General features: G+C 39.1%; 1 protein-coding gene and 1 long non-coding RNA gene across 10 annotated transcripts in view; one reads left to right on the top strand and one right to left on the bottom strand.

The window, feature by feature from the left end:
• Positions 1–19,953, top strand: part of ABCC8 (ATP binding cassette subfamily C member 8) — a 123,371-nt gene that overhangs the window by 13,746 nt on the left and 89,672 nt on the right. For 7 of the 8 annotated variants that reach the window (XR_011969365.1, XM_072619621.1, XM_072619619.1 and 4 more), the window contains exons 3-6: positions 4,241–4,362; positions 14,684–14,850; positions 16,477–16,719; positions 19,605–19,793. Coding sequence is in view for 7 of the 8 variants with exons in the window: in XM_072619621.1 (XP_072475722.1) it covers positions 4,241–4,362; positions 14,684–14,850; positions 16,477–16,719; positions 19,605–19,793 (721 nt within the window). In the remaining variant the exon portion in view is untranslated. The remainder of the gene's footprint in view (positions 1–4,240; positions 4,363–14,683; positions 14,851–16,476; positions 16,720–19,604; positions 19,794–19,953) is intronic. The other variant, XM_072619622.1, reaches the window with a different exon arrangement.
• Positions 1–19,953, bottom strand: part of LOC140510761 (uncharacterized) — a 36,502-nt gene that overhangs the window by 10,585 nt on the left and 5,964 nt on the right. Inside the window, exon 2 of one of the 2 annotated variants that reach the window (XR_011969369.1) lies at positions 11,039–11,171. The exons of the other annotated variant lie outside the window; for it this stretch is intronic. This is a non-coding gene — a long non-coding RNA (uncharacterized lncRNA). The remainder of the gene's footprint in view (positions 1–11,038; positions 11,172–19,953) is intronic. 2 annotated transcript variants of the gene reach the window in all.

Genomic DNA, 19,953 nt, shown 5'->3' with positions numbered 1-19,953 from the left:
ACAATGGTAGATTTAGACTGTTAGATTTTTATCCAGGAACCTCACATTCCTTAAAACTCATAGGAAAGATATGGACCTGCAAGCCTGAATGGGTAGGTTTTGTAAGAGAACTTGGCTTAGATGACTTCACATTTTTCTTTCAACATTAAGATTCTGAGATCCACCAACTCTGTGTGTGTTGGGGATGGGGAGAGGGTTGTCTGTGTAATAGAGTGAAGGTAAGTTTGGTGTGTGTGTTCATTCTTCATTTTCAAAAAAGATCATAACATCAGAGAAATGATGACATGACTTGCACTTGACTTTATTTTGAGTGAGGAAGAGCTGTGCAAGGTCACCAGCCTCACTTTCTCCTCCTGAGTTATCTGGATCCAGTGACCTGATATTCATCAGGATGACTGGAGATGGCCCAGGATGCTATGGGAAGCCCTGGCCATTTGAAGGCTAAGGCCTTTTCAGGTCCTCACTTAGAGTGAGGTAATGCCCATTCAGTGAATACACCTCTTTAAAAGACAGTCAGGGGGATGGTCCCTTTAATAGAAAAGAAAAAATAGATAAATCACACTGAGAGGGGAATCTATCTATCTATGAAGGAATTGGCCTAAATATCCACAAAGGTAACTTTTTAGCTCTAAACTATACAATAATAGTTTAATGAATCACTCTTACTAGAGATCTTGGAAAATAAGGGATGAGATACCTCAGCTGCCAATCTGGAGGTCTCCACAGAACTGATATAGTCTGTTCCCAAATGGAAATCTAATTAATAACTTAGGCAAATAGAGAATTGCTAGAGTTTGAGTGGAAGCCAACTTGGGGAATAAAAAAAAGGTCAAGGATTCCAGCTGCAAAAGGGGAATGGGTGATAACCAACTACTATGAGTTAAACAAGCAGACTGGTTTTGACAATAATAACAAAGTCACATTATGAGTCAATGAATGCCACCAATATTTGCAGAAACATTTGAGGTAATGTCTGGAGAATCTAGGATGATAAAATGTGTTTGATAGAAACAGTTTAACTAAACTATCATTTATTTACTCTTTAGGAGTTTCAGTTGTACAAACAATCTTTCACAGTGGGAACGTAATAAAGAAACATGAACAACATGGGTTTCAAACTTGCTGAGACAAGTTTGAATCTAGACAATGCTGAGGTTCTTTTAAAATGTAATTTCTTTTAAGCATTTTTAAACTTCAATAGCCTCAATTCTAAATGTATGCATATGAAAGTGAATTAAAATGTGTGGTTTTAGTAATTATACATACAGGAACACCATCATCTTTAGTTCCTTGTACAGATTTTCTTAAAAGTTATCTTGTTCAATACTTTTTTCCATAAGGTTATTTTTTTTAAATGGACATTTTCCATAAGATTATTTTTTTAAAATGGACATTCTCTGTGTAATTCTATACCCAAGAATAAGAAAGCATCCACTCTTTGGGCTCTGTGTCTGTCTGATTTCCCTACATTAGTCTGCTTTAAGTTTTTAATGATGGAACTCACATATTTCCATGGGTGTCTGGTTACTTAATATAGGGGATATTCCAAATCCACGGATGATCATAGAGTGAGGGCTGGGGAGTAATATATGATGCTGGAAATATAGCTTGAGACCAGGTTGTAAAAGGCTGTAAAACTCCAAAAGAGGAGTTCCTTTTTAGCCCTAGAGTGAACATAGAGCCCCTGGTGTTTGCTAAATAGGAATGTGACATGTTGCACTCAAGGAAAATCATTTTGGCAACTGCGCAAAGGATGGATTGGAATAGAAAGAGACTTGAGGCAATGAAACCAATTAATACCTAATAACAATAACAGCTAGCATTTGTATAATGCTTTAAAGTTGCAAAGCACTTTGCAGATAGTATCTCACCTGATCCTCACAACAAACCAGGGAGGCAGGTACTATTATCATCTTTAGTATTACTGGTGAGGAAACCAAGGCAAACAGAAGTTAAGGGACTTGCCTAGTGTTGCACAACTAGTAAATGTGAGGGGCCAAATTTGAACTGTCTTCCCGACTCCAAGTCTGGAGCTCTAGCCACTGCACCTCCTAATTAGTCAGCAATTAGGAGACCATTGCAATAGCCTAGGCAAGAGGTAATGAGAACCTGAATGAGGTAAGTGAGTTGCTATGAGAAAAGGGGTTGGATGTGAGAGATGTTGTGGAGGGAAGGGAAGGGAAGGGAAGGGAAGGGAAGGGAAGGGAAGGGAAAAGGAAAAAAGTTGGCCTAGGCTATAACTTTGGAAAATACCTATAGTTAAGGGGCATGCTATGGATGATGAGCCAGCAAAGGAAACTGAGGAGTGGTTAGACATCACAACAGCATCTCTGTGCATTTGATAACTACTAATACATCTATGTTTGAGACCTCATCTCTAGTCATTCTCTAGGAGGTATACTTGCTTATTCGTGACCTCTCAGATCCTTTGCAGTAACCCCATGTCTGGAAACCACTGGACAGGCCTATCTGCCTTTACCAGGAAGTTGAGGAGTGGGAAAAGAAGATAATGAGAAAAGGGGGCCCTTCCTCAGTTATATTACTATAGTTCTTTTACCATCCAGTCTTTCCCCATTCATACCTCATCCTGGCACGTGACAGTCTCCACTGATCCTACTTACCTGTTCCAAGAAACATTGGCCAATTAGTCAAGGCTCTCAAAAGTGAAATATCTGTCCCTTGTAGGTGTCAGCATAATTACAGTGTTAGCTGATAATTAGGGTGCTAGTTGATAATTAAGATGTTAACTAATGACAGCTTAAGTTATGACCTTTGGGGAATGGGAGAATGCTGCAGAGCACTGCCTCCCTGGGTATCCCTGACTATTCACAGACAACAGATGATTAGGGGCAGGGAAAGGTGAAGGAAGTGAATAAGGAAAGTTTAGTGAATCAGCTCTGAAAAATTGCTGGCCTCTAAGGCTTGACCTAGCCTATTGTTGTCATTACACAGATCTGTCATTAATCTGGCACAGGTTAGGAGGTTTATCTCTGCTACTTGAACTTATCAAACCAGCCAGTCAGAGGAATTTAGCTTCTGATACAAAGAAATGTTTCTCCTGGTCCATTAACCTCATGGCTGTCGCCAAAAGCAATGTCCCCATCCTAGAAGGGAGGGGTTAGGAGGGAAGGAGGGACATTCTTCACTCTTCTCCAAGTTTCACTCCTAACTCCTTTCTATAGAATTTTGTACCTTCACACCCCCTTAACTTCAGTTTTCAGCTTCCTTTTATATATTGTTGTCCGCCATTAGAATGTAAGTTCTTTGAAGACGGGAATTGTCTTTCTGTTTGCATCTGGATTCTCAGCCCTTATTGCAGTGGCTAGCATACAGTAAGCACTTAATAAATACTTGTTGACTTGGCTTACTTAACTTCAAATTAGCTTATGTACTGGGCCCTCTTAGTTTCAGGGTCTATGAATCAGGATCTTGGTGCAATGGATAGGACAGTAGTCTTGGAATTAGGAAAACCTGAGTTCAAATCCTGTCTCAGGCAGATATTAACTGGGTAACCCTGGGCAAGTCACATAATCATTCTGAATCTCAGTTTCCTCATCTATAAAATGGAAACAATCATACCTGTTGTACCTGCCTCACAAGTTTCTTGTAAGGCTCAAGTGAAATCATGTATGGGAAGTGCTTTTCCAACCTCCCTATGGAAAGGCTGTGGAAACCATGGTAAGTGACATATATGTCAGCTCCCAACTTCCTTGAACTGTTGTAAAGAAAAAAATAACTTTTATAAATAAAGTGCTTTGTAAATGCATTTTTCTTATTCTTAGTGCTTTCATTTTTATTTTTCCATCACCTTCATTTCTGAATATATCTATCCTTCCCAGACCCTGTCTCAGATCTACATTTAGCCAAGTCAACAAGTATGATAAGGTCTTACCATGTGCCACAAATATGTGCAGAAAGAAAGATACTCATCCCTGCCCTCAAGGAGCTTACAATAGGGGAAGACCCAGGTACAATATTCCACACCTGCAGAGTAACTGAGCTTTCTCAATGGCTTATTTTTATTACTGAAACAAAGACCTCATTTTCCTCCCTCTCATAGACCTATCTCCAAACACCACAAATTTTGAGAAACTGTCCAGTGCAAACCCTAAGAAAGCATTGTGTTTGGTGGTAAGCTATGCCACTCACTATCACAGTGTGCACAGGATGACTTCCATAGCCCCCTAGCATCTGCCACGTAGGACTACTCCAAATGTTCTCTTTCTCTCTCCTCCTCCAGGGTGGCTGACTCCCGTCATCTGCACCTGTACATGCCTGCTGGGATGGCATTTTTGGCAGCTATCACCTCTGTTGTCTACTATCACAACATTGAGACCTCCAACTTTCCCAAGCTGCTGATTGGTACGTGACAGAGCTGTTCCACAACCATCGTGACCAACCTCTGGTTTCCCTGTGCATCCATAGTCAGCTGACAGGGGCCGATCACAGACTCTAGAGGGGAGATTATAAAGTCCATGGGAGATTAAATTAGATGGTTCTAGAGGCCATTTTCACCGGTGTGAATCTAGCATCTAGATTTTCTCTGTGCACCCCCTGCTGGGTTCTGGGGCTGCTATTTACAGGGTCCAGTCTGTGTGTCTCAGACTCAGAATGTATCTAGTTCAACCTTTGTACGTGGGGTTCAGAATAACCACTACCTGTAATCATGAAGTGGGGCCAGGTGCTCATATAAAGTCTCATCCCTCTCTCCCTGCTCAGCCCTGCATTTCTGCAGTCTAGGAGGTCACAGTGAAAACAGGGGGTTCAAGAGAGACTGTTGAGGGTGAGGGGAACAGGGATACAGATCCACATCTGAGGCATGTGCTAAACTGGAAAGAGTTCTGGATTTGGAGGGAGAAAACATGGGTTCAAATCCTAGCTCTTCCACTTGCTGTTTGACCTTGTTTTACCTCCCATGACCTCCCATCAGGGGTATAGACTAGAAGATCTCTGAGGTCCCTTTTCTTTTTTTTTCTTTTATTTATTTTCAGTGCTCCACAATCACTTCCATATAATCTAGATTTTTTCCCTCCCTCCCCCTCCTTCCTCCTTCTCTCCTCCTTCCCTCCCCAAGACGACATACAATTCTATATAGGTTCTACACATACATTCCTACGAAATACACCCTCACCTTAGTCATGTTGCACAGAAGAATTAAAATGAATGGGAAAAATCATAAAACAAACCAAAATGTAATACAAAAGAAAATGATATGCTACATTCTGCAATTGAATTCCATAGTTCTTTCTCTGGATGTGGAAGGCATTTTGCCTTAAAAGACAATTAGGAATTTTTTAAGTCCTTGCATTGCAATGAAGTTGTAAGTCTATTAGAAAAAAATCCTTGCACACTGTTGGTGTTGCTGTGTACAAAGTTCTCCTGGTTCTGCTCCTTTCGCTCAGCATCAGATCATATAAATTTTTCCAGGTCTCTCTGAAGTCTTCTTGTTCATCACTTCTTATAGCACAATAGTATTCACCAACAATGAATTAGTGTTCCAACTCTCCCACATCTTCTCCGACATTTATCATCTTCCTGTTTTGTCATGTTAGCCAATCTGATAGGTGTGATGTGCTATCTCAGAATTGTTTTGATTTGCATCTCTCTAATCAATAATGATTTAGAGCATTTTTTCATAAGACTATAGATATCTTTAATTTCTTCCTCTGAAAACTGCCTGTTCATATCATTTGACCATTTATCAATTGGAAAATGACTTGTATTCTTGTACATTTGACTCAGTTCCCTATATATTTTAGAAATGAGGCCTTTATCATAGACACTAGTTGCAAAAATTCTTTCCCAGTTTTCTGCTTCCTTCCTAATCTTGGTTGCATTGGGTTTGATTGCGCAAAAACTTTTCAGTTTAATGTAATCAAAATTATCCATTTTTCACTTCATAATGCTTTCTATCTCTTGTTGGGTCAAAAATTCTTCTCTTCTCCATAAATCTGATAAATACACTATTCCTTGATCCACTAATTTGTTTATAGTATCAATCTTTATACCTAGATCATGTACCCATTTGGACTTTATTCTTGTATATGGTGTCAGGCATTGGTCTATGCCTAGTTTCTGCCACACTGCTATCCAGTTTTCCTAGCAATTTTTGTTGAACAGTGAGTTATTATCTCAGAAGCTGGGGTCCTTAGGTTTATCAAACAGTAGATTGCTATATTCGTTGACTACTGTGTCTTGAGTACCTAAGATATTCCACTGGTCTACCCTTCTGTTTCCTAGACAGTACCAAGTGGTTTTGATAAATGCTGCTTTATAATACAATTTGAGATCTGGTAGAGCTAGGCCACCTTCCCTAGCATTTCTTTTCATTAGTTCCCTTGATATTCTGGACCTTTTCTTCTTCCAGATGAATTTTGATGTTATTTTTTCTAGCTCTAGAAAATAATTATCTGATAGTTTGATTGGTATGGCACTGAATAAGTAAATTAATTTAGGTAGAATTGTCATTTTTATTACATTGGCTCAGCCTATCCACAAGCAACAGATGTTTTTCCACTTACTTAGACCTGACTTTATTTGCGCGAAAAGTATTTTGTAATTGTGTTCTTATAGTTCCTGGATTTGTTTTGACAGGTAGACTCCCAAATATTTTATAGTGTCTACCCTAGTTTTAAATGGTATTTCTCTTTCTATTTCTTGCTTTTGGGCTTTGTTAGTAATATATAGAAATGCAGAAGATTTGTAGGGGTTTGTTTTGTAACCCCTAACTTTGCCAAAGTTGTTTATTATTTGAAGTAGTTTTTTACTTGATTCTCTTGGATTATCTAAGTATGCCATCATATCATCTGCAAAGAGTGATGACTTAGCTTCTTCTTTGCCTATTCTAATTCCTTCAATTTCTTTTTCTTCTCATTGCTACAGCTAACATTTCTAACCCTAATGCTAACCTTAAAAGCTTATTATTTTATGGAAAGTTCCATTTATTCCTATGCTCTCCAGTGTTTTTAATAGGAGTGGATGTTGTATTTTGTCAAAAGTTTTTTCTGCATCTATTGAGATAATAACGTAGCTTCTGTTAGTTTTGTTGTTGATGTGATCAGGAATGCTAACTGTTTTCCTAATATTGAACCAGCTCTGCATTCCTGATATAAATCCTACCTGATCATAATATATTATTCTAGTGATAAGTTGCTGTATTCTTTTTGCTAAAATCTTATTTAAAATTTTTGCATCTATATTCATTAGAGAAATTGGTCTATAATTTTCTTTCTCTGTTTTGGCTCTTCCTAGTTTAGGTATGAAAACCATATTTGTATCATAAAAAGAATTTGAGAGGACTCCTTCCCCAATTTTCCCAAATAGTCTATATAGTATTGGAATTAACTTTCTTTAAATGTTTGATAGAATTCACTTGTAAATCAGTCCAGCCCTAGAAATTTTTTCCCAAGGAATTTGTTGATGGCTTATTCAATTTCTTTTTCTGAAATGGGGTTATTTAAGTATTCAACTTCCTCTACTGTTAATCTGGGCAATTTATATTTTTTAAAATAATCATCTATCTCATTTAGATTGTCGAATTTATGGGCATAAAATTGAGTAAAGAAATTTCTAATTATTGTTTTACTTTCTTCCTCATTGGAGGTGAGTTCACTCCTTTCATTTTTGATATTGGTAATTTGGTTTTCTTCTTTCTTTTTTTAAATCAAATTGACCAAAGGTTTATCAATTCTATTGATTTTTTTCATAAAACTAACTCTTAGTTTTATTTATTAGTTCAATAATTTTCTTAATTTCAATTTTTATTAATCTCTCCTTTGGTTTTTAGTATTTCTAATTTTTTATTCACTTAAGGATTTTCATTTTGTTCTTTTTGTAGCTTTTTCAGCTGCATACCCAAGTCATTGATCTCCTCTTTCTCTATTTTATTCATGTAGGCATTCAAAGATATAAAACTTCCCCTAAGAACTGCTTTTTCTGTATCCCATAAGATTTGGTAGGTTGTCTCATTATTGTCATTCACTTGAATGAAGTTGTTGATTGTTTCTATGATTTGTTGTTTAACCCACTCATTCTTTAGATTTAGATTACTTAGTTTCCAATTAATTTTTGGTCTTTTTCCATGGCCTTTTATTACATATAATTTTTATTGCATTATGATCTGAGAAGGATGCATTGACTACCTCTGCCTTTCTGCACTGGATTGTGAGGGTTTTATGCCCTAGTGCATGATCAATTTTTGTATATGTGCCATGTACCACTGAGGAAAAAAAAGCTGCATTCCTTTCTATCCCCATTCAGTTTTCTCCAGAAATCTATCATATCTACCTTATCCACAGTTTTATTCACCTCCTTAACTTCTTTCTTGTTTATTTTAATGTTAGATTTATAAAGTTCAGACAGGGAGAGGTTGATGTCCTCCACTAGTAGAGTTTTGCTGTCTATTTCTTCCTGTAACTCCCTTAACTTCTCCTCTAAGGGTCTGGATGCTATACCACTTGGAGCATGTGTGTTTAGTAATGATATTGCTTTATTATTTATGGTGCCTTTTAGCAGGATATAGTTTCCTTTCTTATCTCTTTTAATTAGATCTATTTCTGCTTTTCCTTTGTCTAAGATTGGGATTGCTACCCCTTCTTTTTTTACATCAGCTCAAGCACAATATATTCTACTCCAGCCTTTTACCTTTACCCTGTGTGTATCCCCCCCCCCCCCATTTCAAATGTTTTTCTTGTAAACAGCATATTGTTGGATTATGGCTTTTAATCCATCTTCTATCTGTCTCTGTTTTGTGGGAGAGCTCATCCCATTCACATACACAGTTATGATTATTATCTGTGTCTTTCCCTCCACCCTCTTTCCCACCATTTGGGCTTTTAGTTCTCCCTTCTCCCTTCCCCTCCACAACAGAGTTTTCACTTTTGACCACTCGCTCCCTTCCTTCTTTCAGCCCCCCTCCCTTTTACTCCCCTTTATCCTTACTACTTCTTCCCTCCCTTTTAGCCTCCCCTCCCTTTTTTCCCCTTTCCCTTCCTACTGCCTATAGAACTAGCTAGATTTATATACTTAATTCAGTTTGTTGTTCCCTCGTTGAAACAAATGAGATGAGAGTACCTCTCAAACAATGCTCATCTCCCTCCCCTCTTTCCCTCTACTATAATATAATTTTGTGCCTCTTCCTGTGATGTAATTTACTATTTTCTGCCTCCTTTTCTCATCTCCTGTTACAATCCCTTTACATCCTTAAATCACATTTTTATCATCATATCATTTACTTTATATCTGCCCCCTCTATCTATGTATATCCCTTTTATATTTCATAATAGACATATAATTCTCAAGATTAACAAGTATCATCTTCCCTTATAGAGAAGTAAAAAGTTTGCTTATATTGAGTAACAAGTTTCTCTTCTCCCTTGTTTACTCTTTTGTGCCTCTCTTGAGAGCTGCATTTAAAGATAGAATTTTCTATTGAGTTCTGGTCTTTTCATCAGGAAGGTCTGGAAATCCCTTATTTCACTGAATATCCATCTCCTTGCCTGATATGTTATGCTCAGCTTTGCTGGGTAATTGATCCTTGATTGTAGTCCCAGTTCTTTTGCCTCACAGAATTTCATATTCCAATTCCTTCGATCTTTTAATGTAGAAGCTGAAAGGTCCTGTGTGATCCTGACTGGAAATCCTCTATATTTGAATGGTTTCTTTCTGGCTGCTTATAGTATTTTCTCCTTCACTTGATAGTTCTGAAATTTGGCAACGATATTCATTGATGTTTTTAGTTTTAGATCCCTTTTGGGAGGTGAACAGTGGATTCTTTCAATGACTATTTTGCCCTCTAGGACTTCTGAGCAGTTTTTCTTGGTGATTTATTGGAAGATATTGGCCAGGCTCTTTTTCTCATTGGCTCTCTGGTGGGCCAATAATTCTTAGATTTCCTCTCCTGAATCGATTTTCCAGGTCAGTTGTTTTTGCAATTAGATATTTTACATTTTCTTCTATCTTTTCATTCTTTAGATTTTGTTTGACTGATTCTTGATGTCTCATAGAGTCATTAGCTTCTACTTGCCCAATTCTAATTTTCATCAAATTGTTTTCTTCAGTTAACTTTTGCATCTTCTTTTCCACCTGTCCAATTATTCTTTTTAAGGAATTATTTTCTCCAGTTCGTTTTTGTACTTCCTTTTCCACTTGTCCAATTCCTCAGTTAGGTTTTGTGCTGTCTTTTCTATTTGTTCAATTTTCCTTTATAAAGAGCTGTTCTCTTCAGTGAATTGTTTTTTCATACTTTTAAAATCATTGGCCAATTTTTCTTCTATTTCCTTCTTCAGCTCTTCCAAGAGTGCTCTTTGTGCATGTGAACAGTTCATAGTCCCTTCTGAAGTTTCATATGGGAGTACAGTCTCAATACTGACCTCTTTGGTATTTGTGTTTTGATCTTTGTCCCCATAAAAAGATTCTATGATCTTTTCCTTCCTGCTTTGCTTGTTACTCATGATGATAACACTTTGTGTACTGTGGCCTCTGGTTCTTTCAGCTAGAAACTAAAGAACCTGATGCTGAGCTGCCTGGTGTGAGAAAGCAGAGGCCAAATGAATTCTTTTTTGTGTGTGTGTTTCTCCAGATTAGCCCTGGAGCTAGCTTTTTAAGTGTGGGAGACGGGTGGTCTGGTCAAGGAAGATCTCCTCAGCTGAGGTAGAGCAAAGGCAAGCTCAGTGGTTGGTGATCCCGGTGGCCCTACTGTCTTTCCATTTCCCCTGGAGTGCTGAGGCTCATCTGGGGGCCTGGTGTTGGTGGTTGTGAGGCTCCACTCCCCAAAAGCTCCGGATGTCCTCCTGGTTTGCTGAGGTGGGGATGTCTGGGACAGCTCTAGTACTCTGCCACAGCCAGAGGAATCCTCCTTAGCGATTTCCCTAGCCTCACATGCTATGAGACTGATTGCCCCTTCTGCGGATCCCACTGTTCCAGGATTTTTCTGGGGAAATATTTTAAGGTTCTTTCAAGGTCAACAACGGGACAGGGAGAGAGCATTTACCAATCACTCTACCATTTTGGCTCCCGGAAGTTCAAGTAGGTGACTTACAGACATTTAATCTGTGGGCTGATAGTCTCAGGAGCAGCCACTGCAGATAACTGGGGCTCTGTAGCTCTCACTCACTTGGTCCTGCTGAACTTCTCTAAGGTCCCTTTTCATTGTGAATCTATGATCTGATGATCTGAAAGAGGAGGAGGATGTGGTAGGAATGGAGTGAGCAGAGAAGGAGAGATATGGAAAGAATGATTAAAATATGGTAAAAATAATTTACATATGTACAGCAATTTAGAGTTACACAGACTTGTTTATACTTGGTGTCTCTTTTGAGACAGACAATAGCATCTCAGGTTCTTAAATAATAACAGCCACTTCCTTCCTTATTGATTCGATGCTTCAAGAATCTCTCATTTCTTGTGTGTGGATATGTCCGCTAGTGCTGTGGATTGCTCTAAGATCTGATGAGTTGTTTTTGAGATTCTGTGGCTGAAAAATTCATCCCACTCACCATGTAACCTTCACAGGTATTGAGTCCTGGTTTATGTCCCTTCCTGTCACAGATCTGAGTTAGCTCACTGAAGTGGTAGGCAATAGGTAGCATGGTGCATTGGAAAAGGATGCTGGGGTTTGAGTTGGAGGATCTGAGTTTGAATCTTGGTTTTGCCTCTTACTCCCTCCGTAACCTTGAACAAGTCGCTTAATTTCTTGACCTCAGTTCCTTCATATACAAAATGAGAGGGTTAGACTATGTGATTTTCACTTTCCCTTAGAGACCTAATTCTATGATCTTGATCCTTTCTCTCCACTTCACAGACTGGAAAATCTGAGATTCAAAGATCTGAGACTCTATTGTAGGATTACATGATCCGTTGATTTCCCAGTATGATGCTCTTTATTTTAAACAAAATAATCTCACTTTGGAAGGACTTCAAAGACCCTTTTGCCTAAGACCACACATAGTTAGAATTCCTTTTTGTAAATTCTCCCTAAAATGATCATCCAGCCTTCACCTGAAGAATTCTGAGGAGGTATCCAGAAGAGTGCTGGATCTGGAGGGGGAAAATATGAGTTCGAATCCTGGTTCTTCCACTTACCATCTGTTTGACTTTAGGCAAAAACTCTAATTGTCAAGAAGTTTTCCTTCTCTGAGACTAAGCGAGCCTCTCTAACTTCCATCCATTTTTCCTAGTTTTGTCTTCTGGGGTTGAATAGAACAGGTCTGGTCCCACCTTTACAGAAGGAACAGCCATTCAAATACTTGATGATAATTATCATGTCATTCTCCCTACCCCCCAAGTCTCCTCTTTGGATCAAAAACATGACATGATCCTGAAGACTTTTCCCATCCTGGTCAACCACTTCTAGGTGTCCTCCAGTTTATACATGTCCTACTTAAATATGGCAGCTAGAACTGAACCTCAGTTCAGTATCATGTCTGAAAAATGCTACAAAAAGAATCTGAGAGCCAGAGGATGACAGAATGGTTGCCACCTTTATATGGTATGTCTGTATGTATACAGGGATGTGCTGGAACCACCTCAAAAGGGCTCATGAAATTGGCAAGCACTTACTTTATTGCTTTCTTGGTTATGTAGACCTGTGGTGTTAAACTTAAATGGAAACGAATCCTTCTCTGCTTGGAAAAACACAAATTAACATTTTCCATATTGTATTATATTTTTATTTATTTCATTAAACATTTCCTGATTAAATTTTAATCTGGCTTAGGGAGTTTTGTAGGCTTCATGCAACTGACTGCCTTGAGTTTGACACTTCCAGTCAAGACTTAAGAAAGTGATGGAGAAAATGTTAGCAATGCAAATTAAACTTAAAAGTATCTTGTGTGCACTTTTTTTTGAGAGTCAGTTTTAAAACATTTGTTGGCACTCCCCTGTAAATAAAACATATATGTAATGTAGATGCTATAGATATGTATATATATGTAATGTGTGATATGGATATACATTATTATATGTATTATCCAAGATATATATGATATACACAGTGTAGAATATAACTCTTTCTCTGTAGTCTCAGAGGAAAGTCAGGCATCTCATGCTAACCAGATGTGGGTGGCAGGTAATTTACATCACAGGTGCTAGCATTTCTGTCTCCAGGCTGAGCAGGATGTCAAATACAGGCTACTGACATCAAGTGTCAGGGTCCAGCTTCATAAGAGACTTCAGTCAGCTGGGAACACTCACTGACCCAGAGCACCCTTCCATGGGGCAGCTCATGTTGAAGAGTCTATTTTTTAATTCACAAGAAAACAAAATAGTGAGTAACTAGGATTTTCTTTTTATAACCTAAGTTACCTCCTGGGAAAAGGGTTAGTAGTTTCTAAGGAACAAGAAACTGATCCTTCCAGGAGTTTTTCTACTGCCCTCCCAGGGAACTGATCTGTAACACATAATTCATGCTATAGAAGATGGCTAGGGGCAGAATGTAAGCTCCTATCAACTAGGGATTGCTTCATTCTTTGTACCTAGATCCTTAACCTTCGTACAATGCCTGGCATAGAACAGCCACTTAATCAGAACTTGTTGGTTTATTGGTTGATTAATTAATTAGGTCAGTGAAAGCCAGAATGAGTCTTGGACTCACACTCAATTTCATCATTATCATCATCATGATCACCACAACTTGCATTTATTTGGCAAAATGGTTTGCAAAGAGCTTTAAATAAATTATGTTATCTGTTCTCTTCAACAACATTAGTAGTTAGGGGTTATTATATTCCTATTTACAGAAGAGGACACTAAGGATGAAAAAGATAAAGTTTCTTGCTCTGGGTTACCCAGACAGTAAGTGTCTGAGGTCAGATTTGAACCCAAGCCTTCTTGATTCCAAGTCTGGTACTGTATCCACTACTTAACACTTTCTATCATACTTACTTAGGATCATGTTATCATAGATTTAGAGCAGTAAGGTAACTTAAAAATCATCAAGTCCAACTTCATAATGTTAAAGGTGAGGAAACTGAGATCCAGGAACTCACCCAAGATCATAGAACTAATAAGTATCAGAGGTAGTATTTGAACCCAGGTCTTCCTGACTCCAAGTCCAATGTTCAATCCATTCTACTATGTTGTCTCTAATCACTACCACCATCCTTTCACATATACTCACAACCACACTTCAGAAATCCATATTTGTACACAGATCCATCCTCACACACAGATTCACACTCATGCATAGGCTCACATGGGCAACTAGGTTGCACAATGCATAGAGTGCCAGGCCTGGAATCAGAGGGCTTTTTCCATCCTGGTCACCCACTTCTGGGTGTCCTTCAGTTTATACATGTCCCCCTTAAATATGGCAACTAGAACTGAGCTTCAGTTCAGTGTCATATCTGAATAATGCTACAAACATAGTCTGATAAGTTCTAAATTCAAATCTAGCCTTAGACCAGACATTTACTAGCTGTATAACCTTGGGCAAGTCATTTAACTGTGTTTGCCTTAGTTCCCTTATCCGTAAAATGAGTTAGAAAAGGAAATGGTAAACTACTCCAGTATCTTTGCCAAGAAAACTCCCCAAACTGGGATCAAAAATAGTCAGACTTGACTGAAATAACTGAACAACAACAACATAGGTTGACATACACACAGACCTATACCCACCCTCACATGAAGATTCACAGCTCTTCCCACTTAGGCCCACACATATACATTTCCCTTTTCTCAATTTCAGCCTTGTTGATTTACTGGACTCTGGCCTTCATAACCAAGACCATCAAGTTTGTCAAGTTCTATGACAATGCAATTGGATTTTCTCAGCTCCGCTTCTGCCTTACTGGGCTGTTAGTCATCCTCTATGGAATGCTCCTGACTGTGGAAATCAATGTCATCAGAGTGAGGGTAAGCCTCTCCCAGCCTGCCCCATCACCATCTCTGCTGTTGGTGCTCCAGTGAGAGAGCTGACCTGGGCTTGGGATAGCTTTGAGTGGGTTCTTATCTCTCTTGGCCAATGGGCATTCTCCCTCCCTCTTACCCCAGGCACCCCATCTGGGCTCTGTTGGACTCCTCTAGATAGGGTTAACAAGAGCCATGTGAATCAGTACTAGGGATGTTGGAGGATTTGAAAAGTGATAGGAAAATCAAACATTCAAAAAAAGTTGGAAGAGTCCAAATTTAGTTTGTAGGGAAAAAAATGCACAGGAAAACATGGACAGGAAAAGATTTGTAACATCATAGATTTAAAGTCTGAATGCAGCTTAGAGGTTAGTTAGCTATGTTCCCTCATTTTTCAGAAGAGGAATTTGAGGCCCAACACCCAAATCATGGGTCACAGATTTATACCTGAAAGGGACCTTAGAGGTCTCTTCTTTGAGAATAAATGAAAGCCCAAGGAACTGCCCAAGATCAAAAAGGATGCAAATAATAGTCAAGATTCAAACCCAGGTCCTGTAACTCCAAATCCAATGTTCTTTCCACTATCTATACCATTTTTTTCTACTCTGTATATGTCCTTCATTCTATGGAAAAGTGAATAACTCATAAGATCATAAGATTTACAACTGACAAAGAGCTCAGAGGTAAGCTAGTTGAACCCTTTCATTTTCCGAATAAGGAAACTGAGGTCCAGAGAAGGCAAGCTACTGGTTGCACAGGCAGTATTTTAACAGAGTCAGATTTGAAGCCAGATCCTTCATCTCCAAATTTTGCCAGTCCAGTACACTGACTGCCTCCTTAGAGAACAGGGTAAGTAAAAAAAATAGCTTAAACCATAGGAGGACTGGCTGAAATTAGACCCAGGAGCACATGAAGCATGGAAATAAATGCTCAATGAGGGCAGCTAGGTGACACAGTGGATATATCACTGGCCCTAGAGTCAGGAGGACCTGAGTTCAAATCTGATCTCAGACACTTGGCACTTACTAGTGGTGTGATTCTAGGCAAGTCACTTAACCATGATTGCTTTGTATACATAAATAAACAAACAAATATGTGGTCAAGGGAGGTGATGTGTCATCTCCTTTCCCAGATATTATTAACGATAACTTATAGAGCTCATATCGCCATAGTGCTTCTCCGGTTGCAAAGAAATTTATCCATTTATTGATTATTCACAACTCCATGAGGTAGTAATGTGAGTATGGTCATCCCCATTTTACAGGAGAGGAGACTGAGACTTAGAAATACAAAGTGACTTCTTCAAAGTCATATAGTTTTCAAGTCAGAAGACCCTGGTTCATATCCCTTGGGCAAGCCATTCATCCTTCCTGGGCCTTGGTTTCCTCAGGTCTGAAATGAGTAGATAGGACTGAGGGGCCTCTAATATCCTTTCCAGTTCTAAATTTATTAATTAAGCCAATAAATGATAAAGCTTGGACTAGAACTCAGCTATGCTAAACTCAGGATTCAGGGCCTTTTCAACCCATCTGCTAGAGGTCAGAAGTCTTGGCATCCTTTACCTTGTTTATTTGAGACAGGGGAGTGAAGCATCTAGGGTCATTCACTGCCCTCTGTATGTGTGCTTCCCAGAGATATGTGTTCTTCAAGACTCCCAAAGAGGTGAAGCCACCAGAGGACCTGCAGGACCTGGGTGTACGCTTCCTGCAGCCCTTTGTCAACCTGCTGTCCAAGGGGACCTACTGGTGGATGAACACCTTCATCAAGACAGCCCATAAGAAACCTATCGACCTGAAGGCCATCGGGAAGCTGCCCATTGCCATGAGGGCCCGAACTAACTACCTGCGCCTTCGGGAGGCCTTTGAAGCCCAGAAGGTCAGTAATGGACCTGGTTCTTGTCAGAAGAATAGACTTCTTCTGGACCCTCAGAATGACTTGACCCTCTCTCCACAACCACAGAAGGGGGGATTCTTTAGTCTATTTTCTTTTTTTCTCAATTAATCAATTAATTTTTAGTTTTCATCATTTCCACAAAATTTTAAGTTCCAAATTTTCTACTCTTCTTTCCCCTCCCACCCACCCCAGATTGCATACATTCTGATTACCCCTTCCCCCAGTCTGCCCTCCCTTCTATCACTCCCCATCCCCCTCCCCCTTACTTTCTTGTAGGGCAAGATAGATTTCTATACCCCATTGCTTGTATATCTTACTTCTCATTTACTTGTAAAAGCAATTTTTAACATTTGTTCTTCAAACTTTAAGTTCCAACTTCTCTCCCTTCTTCGCTCCCCACCCACTATCATTGAGAAGGCAAGCAATTCAGCATAGGTTATACATGTGTAGTTATGCAAAACACTTTCATAATAGTCATCATAGTTGGATGTGAAAATCTTCAGTTCATTCTCATAATCCATTACAGCTTAATTAAAAAAGGCTTTTACCAAATCACCAGATCTCAGACTCAGATATGACCTTGGAGGGCATCTTGTCCACACCTGAGCAGAAATTCCCTCTAAAGGTGGTAGAGAACTTATCTCTCAAGGTAATTTAAAAAGTTTCAATGGAAGCAACCTAGCGTGGGGTCAGGAGGATCTTCGTCCAAATCCTTCCTCAACACTTTCTAGGTGTGTGACCCTGGGCAACTCACTTAACTGCTGACTGCCTCAGTTTCCTCATCTGTAAAATGAGGATAATAACGGCACCTACTTCTCATGGTTGTTGTGAAGATAAATGAGATAATATTCATAAAACACTTTGCAAATCTTAAGTACTGTATTAATCTAACTATTATTAGTAGAAAGTTATTTTCTTTATATGAAACTGGAACCTGCTTTTTAAAATGTTTTATTAATATTTTTCTTTTTACATCAGTGCTCTTTCCCAATTCTACCATTTCTCAAGTAGGACCTTCCCTCATAACAAAGTGCCATTAAGCACATCAAATGCTGATTATGTCTGACAGCATATGCCCCATTCTGTACCTCCAGTCCACCACCTCTCTGTTGAAAGGAGAGACGTCAGTTTCAGCATCACTCCTGTGGAACCAGGACTGGTCATTGCATTACTATCAGTTCTGACCTCTTTTAACATTGTTTTCTTTTACTTAATTGTTGTTCTTGTGCATACAGTTGTCTTGATTCTCATTTTCCTTTGCAATGGTCCATATAGGCTTTCCCAGGTTTCTCTGAATTCTTCCTGTTCATTGTTTCCTACCACACAATGATATTTTATTATATCAGAAATTCTCTAATTGATGGGTATGCTCTTTGCTGTCTGATTCTTCATATCATAAAAGTCCTGCTATGAATATTTTGCTATGTAGAAAGGTCTTTTTATCTTTGACTTCCCTGGGGTAAAAACCCACTAGTAGTATCTCCAGGCCAAAAGTTATGAACAGTTTAGTCACTTTCCTAGTCCAGTTCCAAATTGTTTTCCAAAATGATTGGGCCATTTTGCAGCTCCACCAATAATGTATTAGTGTGCCCCTCTTCCCATGACTCCTAAATATCACTGATTATTTTATCTTTTGTAGTCTTGCCAGTTTCCTGAATTAGAAATGAAAACTCAGAGTTATTTTAATGTTCGTTTCTCTTATTAATGATTAGGAGCATTTTTAAAATATGATGACAGCTCACTGACATATCATGTTTATGGTTTGCTAAGTATTTTACATATGTTGTCTTATTTGAGTCCCAAAAAACCCTGGGAAGTAGCTGCTATTATTGTCCTTATTTTACAGATGAGGGAACTGAGATTGAAAGAGGTCACAAAGAAAGGTCAGCAAGAAGCATTTATTCAGCATCTACTGTGTGCCTAGAAAGTAGGCATCCAAAGTGGGATTTATACCTAGGTCTTCCTGACTCCAAGTCTAGCACTTCAGCCACGGCACCATCTATCTACCTCATCTACTTCATCATCTACCTTTTGTTTTCGTTTATATGTTTATAAATATTTATAGATATTTATATATCATTTATCATATGTAACATATTATATTTATAGATCTTAACCACTTGCTTTTGGGGAATGACATAGATTTGTGCCAATTTTCTATAAATTTTAGAGGTCGGACTTTTATTGGAGTAATTTAATGTGAAGGTCTTCCCCCAATTGACGGGTTCTTCCCTAATCCTAGTTATACTGATCTTGTCTGTGTTATAAAGCTTTTTGTAGTGATAATTGTCTTTCTGCAGCTCCCACTCATTATTCCCCCTTAGGGCCAAGCAGAACAAATCTATTCCCTCTTCTTGATGACAGACCTCCATATACTTAGGGATAGTTTTTACAGGCATCTAACACTCTGAGAAGAAGGCAGGACAAGGAAAATTTTCTCCATTTTGCAGATGAGTAAACTGACCCCTAAGGCATAGGTAGCCAGTGGCACAGCTACTGATTTTCCATCCATCCAGTCTATTTTTGCCTCTCCCTCATATACGTATGCATATACATAAACTACTCTCAGAGGAAGATGACCCACTAAAACAAGTGAACCAAATACTGCCTAGCTCTCCCTGATTAAAATAGGTTCTGACCTCTTAATCTTAGCAAGCTCACCCAAGTCCAATAAGACAGCAGCCATTAGGACTTTCAAGTTCTGTGTGTGTCAAGCTATTATCATTGTAGTAGTTGAGAACCAGCAGCCGAGGAGGGGTGGGTGAGATGTCTGAGGAGATGATAATCACGGTCAATCTCCTGGGAATAATTTGCCCCATCCATTGTGAGGAATCTGACTTTGTTGTTCTCTTTTCTTGCTGGACCAGGGGAAGGGCTCCAGATATTCCCAGGGCTCTCGGGCCATCTGGTGTGCTCTCGGGCATGCCTTTGGGAGAAGGCTGGTCCTCAGCAGCACATTCCGGATCTTGGCTGACTTCCTAGGATTTGCGGGGCCACTGTGCATTTTTGGAATTGTAAACCACCTTGGGAAAGAAAACGGAGTCTTCCAGCCAAAGGTAAGTAAACCCCATGAGCCAAATTGTGCTCTCTGAGGAACAGGGAAAAGGCTCAGCCCATTCGCTCACCCAACAAGGGCAGGGGAGCTTCTATGGAAAGGCTTTTTGTAAGATACTGTTAGTGGGGCTGTAGTAGACCCAGCCTAAACCACCCCCGCTA

This window comes from Notamacropus eugenii, chromosome 6 (assembly GCF_028372415.1).
Source record: "Notamacropus eugenii isolate mMacEug1 chromosome 6, mMacEug1.pri_v2, whole genome shotgun sequence".
Taxonomy (NCBI): domain Eukaryota; kingdom Metazoa; phylum Chordata; class Mammalia; order Diprotodontia; family Macropodidae; genus Notamacropus; species Notamacropus eugenii.
This window is presented reverse-complemented; position numbering and strand designations above follow the sequence as displayed.